General features: G+C 40.3%; 1 protein-coding gene across 2 annotated transcripts in view; it reads left to right on the top strand.

The window, feature by feature from the left end:
* The window catches only part of xpo6 (exportin 6), a 142,125-nt gene extending 134,416 nt beyond the window's left edge, over nucleotides 1–7,709 (top strand). For both annotated transcript variants that reach the window (XM_043711504.2, XM_087997866.1), the window contains exon 24: nucleotides 4,090–7,709. In XM_043711504.2, coding sequence (XP_043567439.1) covers nucleotides 4,090–4,191 — 102 coding nt within the window. In that variant the 3' untranslated portion in view covers nucleotides 4,192–7,709. The remainder of the gene's footprint in view (nucleotides 1–4,089) is intronic.
* The last annotated feature ends 4,290 nt before the right edge of the window (nucleotides 7,710–11,999 follow it).

The raw sequence follows: 11,999 nt of genomic DNA on the forward strand, positions 1-11,999 counted from the left end.
ACATAGTCTCCAATCAATTACATTTTTAACTTTTTCTCTCTGGTTTAACAGCACTTGGAGACATCTCTGCCAAATGATGGCTTACCCTTTATTTTGCACTGTAGTGTGGCCTAACTTCCACACACCTCAAGTGTGATTTCATTACAAGCTTATGAGAGTTCAGCTAATTAGGAGTTTCCAATCTGCAAGTTTTACTTATGACTGGCATCTTGCTATTAGATTTCATTTTCTGCCAGCAGGAATGACAACTTTTCATTAAGGAGTTTCATATGATCTGATTTTGCTGTATAATGCAGTGTGACAGGAGGATGAGAGGATCATTTGGCTGAATGTATTGCAAATGCTTTATCTTTAAATTTTGCGTTTAAATGCTGGGTCTTCCATAGTTGAGGATATAGATGTTTGTGGGCCCTCCTCCTAATATTAATTGTATAATTATCCACAACCATTCAAGGTTGAATGTGACAGCTGCAAATCTGATTTGTTTGTTGTTGGATTGCTTAATTTCTTTATATTGTTTACACTGTTTAGGATGTGCTTTGTAGCTTCAGTATCATGTTTAGGTTTCTCTGGTTCTTTGTTCATGCTATCCTGCACTCTTTGAACCTGGCTTGCTCCCCTGTCTTAATGGTAATGGTAGACCGAGGGATGTATCAGATAGTAAGGATGTGATGGAATACAATTCTGGCCTTTTCCTTGTGTGCCCAGTTTTGAATTGCCAGATTTGTTCAGAATCTGTACCATGAACATGCCATTACCACATGACATACGTAGAACGTATCTTCCCTCTGAGATGGCTCTTTGCCCCCACAATGATAATGCAGTGGCCACCTTTCACAATACAGTACTGTCATGGACAGATGCTTCTCGAACAGATTAATGATTACATCAGGTAGATTGTACCTACCCCTGGCTTAATGAAAGGGGACTTGGTAAACATTAGAGTTAATGGATGTAGGTTTGCTCGCAGAGCTGGAAGGCTCATTTCCATAAGTTTTGTTACCCTACTAGATAATATCTTCAGTGGGCCTCAGGCGAAGCAATGCTGAAAAATCTTGCTTTCTATTTGTGTTTGGTTTCTTTGGGTTGGTGATGTCATTTCCTGGGGTGGTGATATTTCCTGTGGTGAAGTCACTTCCTGTTCCTTATCTCGGGGGGTAGTAGATGGGGTCTAACTCTGTGTGTTTGATAGAGTTCCGGTTGGAATGCCATGCTTCTAGGAATTCTCGTGTGTGTCTCTGTTTGGCTTGTCCTAGGATGGATGTGTTGTCCCAGTTGAAATGGTGTCCTTCCTCATCTGTATGTGAGGATACTAGTGAGAGAAAGTAATGTCTTTTTGTGGCGAGTTGGTGTTCCTGTATCCTGGTGGCTAGTTTTCTGCCTGTTTGTCCAATGTAGTGTGTTATAGTTCTTGCACGGTATTTTGTAAATGACATTAGTTTTGCTAATTGTCTGTATAGGATCTTTCAAATTTATTAGCTGCTGTTTTGTGTGTTGGTGGATTTGTGGGCTACCATGATGCCAAGGGGTCTGAATAGTCTGGCAGTCATTGCCGCGATGTCTTTGATGTAGGGGAGAGTGGCTTGGCTTTCTGAACATGTTTTATCTGCTTGTTTGGGTTTGTTGCTGAGAAATCGGCGGACTGTGTTCATAGTTACCCATTGTTTTTGAATATACGGTATAAGTAATTTTCCTCTGCTCTGCGTAGTTCCTCTGCTGCAGTGTGTGTTGGCTCGTGTGTACCCAATGCCGATTCCTCAGCAACAAACCCAAACAAGCAGATAAAACTTCAGAATCCCTAGCCACACATCTTGGAAATGACCGCCAGACTACTCCGTCCCCTTGGCATTATGGTAGCCCACAAATCCACCAACACATTAAAACAGCAGCTAACGAACTTGAAAGACCCTATACAAACAATGAGCAAAATTAATGTCATTTACAAAATACTGTGTAAGGACTATAACAAACGCTACATTGAACAAACAGGCAGAAAACTAGCCACCAGGATACGGGAACACCATCTAGCCGCAAAAAGACATTACCCTCTCTCTCTAGTATCCTCACAAACCGATGAGGAAGGACACCACTTCGACTGGGACAACACATCCAACCTAGGACAAGCCAAACAAAGACACGCACAAGAATTCCTAGAAGCATGGATTTCCAACAACAGAGTTTGACCCCATCTACCACTCCCTGAGAAAAGGAACAGGAAGTGACTTCACAGGAAATGACACCAACCCAAAGAAACCCAAACATATAAATAGAAAGCAGGAATTTTCAGCAGTGCTTCGCCTGAGGCCCACTGAAGATGTTACCCAGTAGGGTAATGAAATGTCTGGAAATGAACCTTCCAGCTCAGCGAGCAAACCTACATCCAAAACCTCAACCTGAGCTACAAATCTTTTCAAAACTCATTAGTTAATGTTGAGAGCTCCCTGGGCTGCCATCCTCAGTTTTTTTTAATTGCTTTGCCCTTGCCCTGCCCCCTCCCTCACTGTACCCAGCAATGGTAATGAAACAATCTGGAATGTTGGCTAAAAGCTACATTTCAATTAGTATGACCATCAGCTGCTTGATTATTAAGTAGTACAACTACTTAAGGTTCCAAGTATGTTTGTGGAAAAATTGTATGGTGAACTGGCCCTAGGTTGATGCCAGTGACTTGTATTGGTTTGCTATTATTGTAGAGATTTGATTAGACCAATTCTAAAGGAAAATCTTGTTCTCTAAAGCCAAGTGTTTCTACAGGAATAGTTTTGTGGTTACTATTACTGTGGCTAGCTTTTCTTTTCAGATCTTATGTAACTGAACTTAAATTTCAGGGGACATTTGAACTTGTCTCCAGGGTTATTACAGGCTGTTCTTTTAAAAGCTGCTTTATGTAAGTGAAAAGTTATATTTTTAATTTTTGCCATTCATTACACAGCTATGTAAGATTACAGTTAGGGGACCTGTTGCTTTAGTGATCTATCGTTTCAGTTTTGCAAGGCACTGTCGTCTTGGTTTGGAGTTTCAGGAGTTGCTGAGATTATGTTCTGACTAATCGGTGTTAAGCTAAAGAAAACTGCAGTCATTCTCTCCGGTTTTTATTTAATTCCATTTTTAAATTATTTATGGATTTAACAAGATTTTGTAGCAGAGAATGACACATTTGAGCTGCACCTCAGTAACTCTTTCATGATAACATCATTATATTTACCTTGTAAATGTCTACACAGGTCAAGGCGTCTATAATCTCCCACTTTGTTTTTCATAATCACAAAAACCTATTAGCGCACCATTTTAAACTTCTCAACTGTAACGAGATGTCCCATCAACTCGTGACTGTCTCCCTCACCAAATGCTGATCACTAGAACATCTTGGTTCTTCCATGTTGCACTTATCTCTGGTCCCCATCCCTTCCTGTGATGGAGGGTCCACAATTGAACACAGTTTTCATGTCCTTTTTAAGGTTTTCTACAAGCTCAAAATTACTTCCCATTTTTCATATTTAATACCTCTAGGTATAGGGCAAAAGTTTCAATTTGTGTTCTTAGTGAGCTGACCTTTCTGTACATATCTTTTATTTGGGCTGTCCCTATAGCTCATTATTGTTTTTAAATTTATTTTATATTGAAATTTTGAAGCTGCTTTTTGTAAGTATACTGATTTTGAACTTGAAAATTTGGGGTAACCTTTTTGTTTGAGACAGCATACTGCAGTTGGTTTTTGTCACTTTGCCCAGATTATTTCTGTTCCGTCTGTTCATTATTACCATTAGGATATTAGCAAAGTGATATCTTTTGCTATAGCTGTTGAGCAGATATTGCAGCACTTGTAGGAAGTTACTGCCCAAACATTCGGCTTAAGTTATTATAACGTCAAGTTTTTGTTGTTCAGGAATGACACAGAAGTAACATCTGCCCACAGTCTGTCAAACCCAATATTATGAATAATCCTGCAGGTACTGCCATCACTTATAGGTGTAATGCAAATCCAGTTCTGTCCATTGTCTTCATATAAAATTAAAATTTTGCTTTATTGCAGCGATTATTTGAGGAACCACTTACTAACATTTTCTCTTTCTCTCTCCCTTGTGCTAGGATTTGCCTTCATTTACACAGAGTGTACACAGACTTGTGAATGATCTGCGTTACTACAGGCTTTGTAATGGCAGTTTACCTCCTGGAACAATCAAGCTATAGCCCTCCCAACTGATGCCTTCATCCTTGCCCTCCTGCCAGGCTGTCCAGTGCAACCTGCTAGCTGGATCCGTCAGTACGCTGCTGCAGCACTTTGTCTTTGTCCTGGAGAAATATAATGGTTGTATTCAGTACATTGACATGATGCAAACCAATCATGTAGCCTGCACTGAATAGACATCAATCGTTCGCACCCTCACATCAACGTGGTCCTCTCAACTGTTTATTTGGATTAATGAGATTCTCCCCGGCAGTGCGACTGTGTTCAGCACTTTGTTTCCTCATTTACTTTGATTTGCCTTGAACATTTCTACTCTGTGCAGGCAGAGAACTTACAATTTTAGGTCATATCATTCCAATGTGATATCAGTGGCACATGCTTAATTGAAGAAGTGCTTGTGTTATAAACTGTGTTCCAATCCTTTGAATTACCCTCTCAAAAAAAACAAGTATGCTGGATTATTTTTTAAGAAGTTTTTAAGTTGAGTAAATTTATTTTATATTTTCATTAGACTTCCACTCATCTTTGTAACAATTCTCTTATGATCCCTTTCTTTCATTAGTCAGTCTTGTTCAACTTTTACTCACCTTTGTCTGTGTCATGTGTCCACATCTGATTTGTTGAGGAAATGTTGAGGTGGGCTGTGGAGTGTAGAATTGTAGGTGGAACAGAATATAGGATTGAAACAAATTGGAAGATGTGTGATCAGTAAGTATAAAAGACCAAGTGTTGTTTTTGTTGGCATTCATGTTTTTTTATTAGTATCTAACTTATTCTCTGTTTGTCTCCGAATTGTGGTGACTGCAGTAAAGTGAACTTTTACCAATCAGACTGTGACAGAAGGAGAATTTATTTTCTTTCTTAGTCCATGGGTCACACTTTGTCCTGGCCCAATATTTTTTTAAACTCTGAGCCTCTTTATTGTTCAATTCTCAATCTGTTGTCCAAACACACACTTTCCGCTGCTTTGCTGGAGAACGTGGTATTGAATGGCCAGAGGCTGCTAAAAAAGTTTTTTGTGCGAAGGATTAGTGACCACCAGGGAGAGTAGGTGGAAAAAGAGCTTCTGGCATGGTGATTTAATTAACTGTACAAATGGAAGGACCTGCAAATCTGCTAGGTTTAGAGTGGACACATGACTGACCAGAGTTTAGTTGGGATTTCTAACCTATGAAGATGATGGTACAGATCAGGAACTTTGGAAATGTGGAGATCCTGAGCCATGAAGAGGCTAGGGTTCTGTAGTGAGTGAGGCCTTCATGCTTACCTGAAGCTTTATCAGATTTGTCAGCTGCTCATATTGCTATTTAGTGTTAAAGTTGGGCCATCTAGGCTAAACGTGTTAAATAGGTGAATAAAGCTTATACTTGAAGATTCAAACATTTTTCAAAAGTCGTTTCACACAAATAGGAAGCTGAAAAATGTGACTTTTTAAAATCAGTGAGGGCTTAAGATAATAGCCCAGTTATCATCCACAGGATATTGGTCTTTTCAGGATTGTCCTCTCCTTTCGCTTTTGCTACAATCATTAATACATAGCAGGCCCCTGTTACTTTCCTCAGGCCATGGAGGCTTTAGGCAGCAATAATATTTGAAGACTTGGTTCCTTGTATTGATCTAAATATTTTCCAGATCCTTGGCAATGGTACATCTCTAACATCAAAACCCAATATTGTCTGCCCTGTTCTTGGGGCACTGACTTAACTTCTCTGTTCAGAGACACAAAATAAATAACTGCAAATTTTTTTTTAACAAAAGCTAATTTTCTCTAAATTCGAGCATTTATTTGGCAGTTTAAATGTAATTGTAGTTGACAAATTCTAGAACCAAATAATTTTGTTCATAGTTAAAACTATCAAAATGGACATCATCTCTGTTGAAGTGGGTGGTTATGGGGAGATTGAGTTTTAAACTAAAACAGTGCTGCTTTAAATGGTAATGAAGGGAGCTTTATAGTGACTTACTCTTGACACACAATTGGCATATCAGTGGTAATTGCGAAGACCTGTACAGTTGAGATGCATCACATAAGCAAATGAAAGCCCCTTTATTACATTGTAACATGATCTACATGGACCTGTTTAACTACTGGTCACCGGTTTGTTCCACAGTTTCAAGAGTGGAAGTGAATTTTATAAATACTACCTGACTTCTAGGATATTGAGTATTACCAGCACTTCCTATTTCTAAAGCACCTCCACATAAAATGCATTCTGCTGTGTTCCTGTTTGATTCCATAATCTGAAGCTGTTGAGTCGTTGGGAGAGAGGCCATTGTTTTCAAATGGGAAAGATTTGTTTTGAGTTGTAGATGTTTGATTCTCAGGGGCCTGCAATGAGCCATGTTTTTATCCTTTGCCTTGAGTACATGAATATTTTTTTTTTATAGACATAAGTACACCAAGTCAGAGGCAGATAAGTGGAAGTCTAATGTTAGTGGTACACTACACCACCACTATTGATTGGACTTGACCTCTTGGATTATGGCTGTTGCCAAAGTTTATCAGATCTGTTGGTTCCTATATATACAATGAGGTGTTGGCACAACCTTGCATCTTGCCTTTTTTTAAAAAAAAAAGAATCCATTCCCATTTTTGGTTCACTTCTCGCTTCCTTCTCCTTTGCTTTTATTCCTAAGATGGTAGCATAAAAGGATCAGCACTGTTCCATCCTCTGCTATTAAATGTGTACTCTGCACAGCATGTCGCCTGTTTCTTTGACCCTTCATGGAGTGCTGACAACTCTGCTCTTGCACAGCATCCCAGCAATCTACAAAAAAGATTCTATGTTTGCTAATGGAAGATGAAGCCAACCTTTGATTATGCACTCCGGAACTGGAATGGTTATCAATGAGGTGTTTGTGCTGTAGAGGTAGTTGCCTTTCCTTGATGGGTTGCAATGCTCTGTATTTCCTGGGCCCCGTTCAGTGGTCCAGGCTCTGAAGCCACTAAAACCATCGTGGGATCCTGTGTCTACAGTTGCTGGGACCTCTGAGATTCTGCATTATAGGCACCTTCATAAGTCTTGTTCTCAGTTACTTTGGATAGACCCCACCATAACGTTCCTTTTCCCATGCTACATCTACGACATGATTGAACTCCACTGTGGTATATATAACAGGTATTCTCTGTACCTGAAAGGAGTTTCCTCCCAGTGTACAAACTGTGATCCAGGTACCATGGTGTCACAACGTTGGTCTCACCTTTGTCAAATGTGGCTGGCCAGCTTGTGTGTTGAAATTTGAAGCTCTGTTTACAATTGTATTTAGAATGCCTGTATTTGTACAGTCATTGCAAGTATGTGCAAGACAGGTGCTGCCTCATGCAGCTTGCACCATGTATAAAGTGGACTCTGTTTATTTTTTTAGGATTATGGTAATACTTTGTGTAAAAGTGGACACTGATGCAATTATAAACAGGTTCCAGCTTTCACCGGGGCTCAGTGTTTCTGGATGTACATATGAGACTCTGTATTGTGCCTGAACACTTACAATGCGAAGTGTATTAAAATTACACACTGGTTTTACTGTTTGGGTTGATTTTGTGACATTCCATTGCAGAACTTTAGTCTTTTAATAAGTTGCAATTTTTCAACTTTTGTGTAGATATGACTTTTTTAATAAACGATGATCCTAATAAGTGTTTGGCTTCAGCAGGCATTTGGGAATTATTGGGATCTCCAAGAATCTCCACTACTTGAGCACACAAGTACAAAAGCAACACTGGGCATCTGTATTACAGCAAAGGTTTAAAAATCTGATGGATCCTCGCACTGTACAGTTTACACATTATTTGCATAAACTTACAGAATTGCATTGTGGGGCCAACTCAGCACATTGAGATTAGTTGACCCATTTAGTTGGAATTTCTACATTGTGGGGTTTACAGCAAATGTGTAATTTGGCTGTGGGAGAAGCAGGAATGCTTAAATAGAACTTATTTCGATCCCTCTTTTTCAGTTGTGTTCAATAGAAATGCATGAAATGAGCCTCCTTTCTCCCTTCCATTGAAAAGGATTTTCCACATTTTACTCATATTTAACAAATGTTGAACTGTAAAGAAAATATGGGCAGCTAACTTTCCATGTCCAAGCGACAGGAATGTTACATATCTAATGTTCGATTTCATTAATGTAAAGACAAGAGAGAAGTGCTGATACCGACTGACCTTCAAGATATCAAAGAGGCTTAGATATTTGAGTCATCAGCAGTAGCCTCCATTTTGTGCTTAAAGGGGAAAGAAGGCAATTGTTTGGTGAAGGGGGAGTCAGAAGGCAGGAATTTGCAAGGGAGTGACCAGAAAGGTGAAGGAAAATGACTAGAGTAAATTTAAACTGGCGAAAGTGAGAATAGGGAGGAATGGTGGTTTCTGTTAATATTGCCAGAACGTGCATTCTTGAACTGAAGGAATGCATTCTTCTGCCCCCTCTAACCCTCTTTTCTCCCCCCCCCAACCCAAAGACCTCTGGTTATACTGCATGTTATGAGTTGCCCTCAGGGTAATTCAGTTTTCTTTTAAATCTTTAAGCTGATTCTAGGGTCCCTATTTGTAACATGCAGAGGACTTCCAATGTGAAGTATATTAAAATTACAGACTAATTTTACTATTTGGGCTGACATCCTTGGAATCCTATTCTTCTGTCCGGCTCTTGTTTTGTTTTGGTTCCTGAAGTTTCTGGAATAACCCTGCATGGATGGCAACTGTTTGTTCCCATCATATGACCAATTCCAATCAAGTGCCAAGGAGACAGTAAGGACTGCAGATGCTGGAAGTCAGAATCAATAGATGTGAAGCTGGAAGAGCATAGCCAGTCAGACAGCATCCAAGGAGCAGGAAAGTCAATGTTTCAGGTGGAAATTCTTTGTCAGGACTGGGGAGGGGAGCCCAGAATAGAGCAGTCTGCTGGTGGAAGGGTAGGTGGGTTGGTGATCAGTGGATGCCGATAGGGGGTTATTGTGATTGGGGTAGTGTGTGGTGCTGGGAAAAGCACAGCAGGTCAGACAGCATCCAAGGCGCAGGAGAATAGATATTTCGGTCAAGAGCCCTTCATCAGGACTCTTGCCCAAAACATTGACTTGCCTGCTCCTCGGATGCTGTCTGACCTACTGTGCTTTATCCAGCCCCACACTGTTGACTCTGACCTCCAGCATCTGCAGTCCTCATTTTCTCCCTGGTTATTGTGATTGGCTCCACCCTTTTTACAGACCAATCACAAAACCCCCTACTTGTATCCACTTATCACCATCCTAACTACCCTTCCTTTCTCTGCCTCCTCTTGTGGGCGGCTTCCCCAATCCAGACAAAGGATTTAGAGACAGATATACAGCATGGAAACAGACCCTTCGGTCCAACCCATCCATGCCGACCAGATATCCCAACCCAATCTAGTCCCACCTGCTAGCACCCGGCCCATATCCCTCCAAACCCTTCCTATTCATGTACCCATCCAAATGCCTCTTAAATGTTGCAATTGTACCAGCCTCCACCACATCCTCTGGCAGTTCATTCCAAACATGTACCACCCTCTGCATGAAAACATTGCCCCTTAGGACTCTTTTATATCTTTCCCCTCTCACCCTAAACCTATGCCCTCTAGTTCTGGACACCCTGACCCCAAGGAAAAGACTTTGTCTATTTATCCTATCCATACTCCTCATAATTTTGGAAAACAGCCCTAGCCTGTTCAGCCTCTTCCTGTAGCTCAGATTCTCCTTTCCTGCTCAGATTTGGTGATGCTGGTGTTGGACTGGGGTGTACAAAGTTTAAAAATCTCACAACACTAGGTTATAGTCCAACAGGTTTATGTAGAAGCACTAGCAATTGGAGCACAGCTCCTTCATCAGGTGGTTGTGGAGTACACAATAGTGAGACACAATTTATAGCAAAAGTTTAGCCCCCTGTGTGCTGCTGTCTGCTATAATGTTTTGCCTGATTTTAATATAAAAAATGAATTAATAGAATCTTACATGGATTCATGTGGTTTTAAAGCAAAGTACAATGTAACTCTGCAAGTACAAATTCACCCCACAAACATGTGTTTGTGTATTGGGGGAGGGGGGGAAAGAGTAGAGAGTTGAGTGTCAGTGTGTGTGTATACATGTACGTGAGTGTACAGGAGTCGAAGTCTGTGAGAGAGGTCTGTGTGTGTAGTGCAATGGGGTCACCTGTAGTGTGACATGAACCCAAGGTCCCGGTTGAGGCCCTCCATAGGAGTACCCATAGGGAGGGCCTCAACCGGGACCTTGGGTTCATGTCACACTACAGGTGACCCCCATTGCACTCTGACACACAGGCACCCATACACATTCCTCTGTGCACCCTCTCACAGACTTAGACCCCTTTACACACTCATATACACTCACTCGCAATCACCCCCTTCCCCCCCCCCACACACACACACACACATGTTTGTGGGGTGAATTTGTACTTGCAGAGTTACACTGTACTTTGCTCAAAAACTGCAAGAATCCATGTAAGATTCTGTTAATTCATTTTTTTAGATTAGCATCAGTCAAAACATTGTGGCACAGACAGCAGCACATGGGGCTAATACCTTCAACACATTATCTGGGCTGACACCAATTGTTAAAGTTAACTGGAGAATATAACTTTTTTGTGATTTGCATATGAAAGTGAAACTAACATGGTCATTCTAACAGATGAGAGACTTGACAAACAATAAAGGTATTTTTCAATGTATAATTTCAGTTTCATCACACTAAACATTTGCTGTAAATTCTGTGTCTTACAATTGTGTACTCCACAACCAGCTGATGAAGGAGCAGCGCTCCGAAAGCTAGTGCTTCCAATTAAACCTATTGGACTATAACCTGGGGTTATGTGATTTTTAACTTGCTGCTCAGATGCTGTCTGATCTGTGCTTATCCAGCTTCATATCTACTGACTCCAATCAAGTGCCTCCTGCTGGATATTCCACAGATTTTGATGCAAGATTGCCAATCCTAACAAATTGTGCTGGCATCTCCAGGAATACATCTCATGACAATGAGATTGGCATATCTTGTATTATGCAGGTAATGCAATAGATGAGCAGTCTGGAGCTAGGGGGTCAGACAAGATGGATTAGTGATGCAAACTTTGTGCTGAATAATGTGAAACTAATCTTGCCTTGCTGATTCTAGGGAAAGGAGAGGGAGCCTTGGCCACTCTGTGGCTTACTGAAGTTACTATATGAACTCCTGCATAGTCTTTATTTTTTTAGCAGCACAAGGAGACAGTCGGCTAAGGTAAGGCAAGCATTTACTTTATTGTACCGTTGCTTTGTCTTGTCAAAGCATGACTGAGGGAAAGATCAATGTCAATACATTATTTCCTGTGGTGTATAGTGATCTGGCAGTAATTCATACCGTCAGACTGAACCTGTTATAACTACATCTCTCTCGGGTGTCTGACCAATCCAAGTCTTCATTTGTACTGGTATTTGCTGACTATGATTCACAACCAATCCATTTTAACAATATACTTATCTACAAAGCAGCATAAAATTAGAGTAAATAATCACTTATACTTTTTATTCTAGGAAATAATTACTAAGTCTGTGTGAAAGGACTTTTGCCATAGTGCTCTCAGATCACATGGAACTGGAACCTGTATTCATATAATCCTAGCAGAACATCCTTTTGCGCTGTATCTAAATAGTTATTTAACGGAACCTGTTAATATTATGTTATAAAAACATCATTGCACAATTAATTCTCAAACAAAAAAATTGGATTAGATCTTTATGTTCTGCTTGACAATTTCTACAATATAAATTGAGAATAAAATAACATGGCTTAAACATCACAAGTT

This window comes from Chiloscyllium plagiosum, unplaced genomic scaffold (genome assembly GCF_037043375.1).
Source record: "Chiloscyllium plagiosum isolate Xiang-an unplaced genomic scaffold, Cpla_swu_hap1 HiC_scaffold_20, whole genome shotgun sequence".
NCBI classification, from domain to species: domain Eukaryota; kingdom Metazoa; phylum Chordata; class Chondrichthyes; order Orectolobiformes; family Hemiscylliidae; genus Chiloscyllium; species Chiloscyllium plagiosum.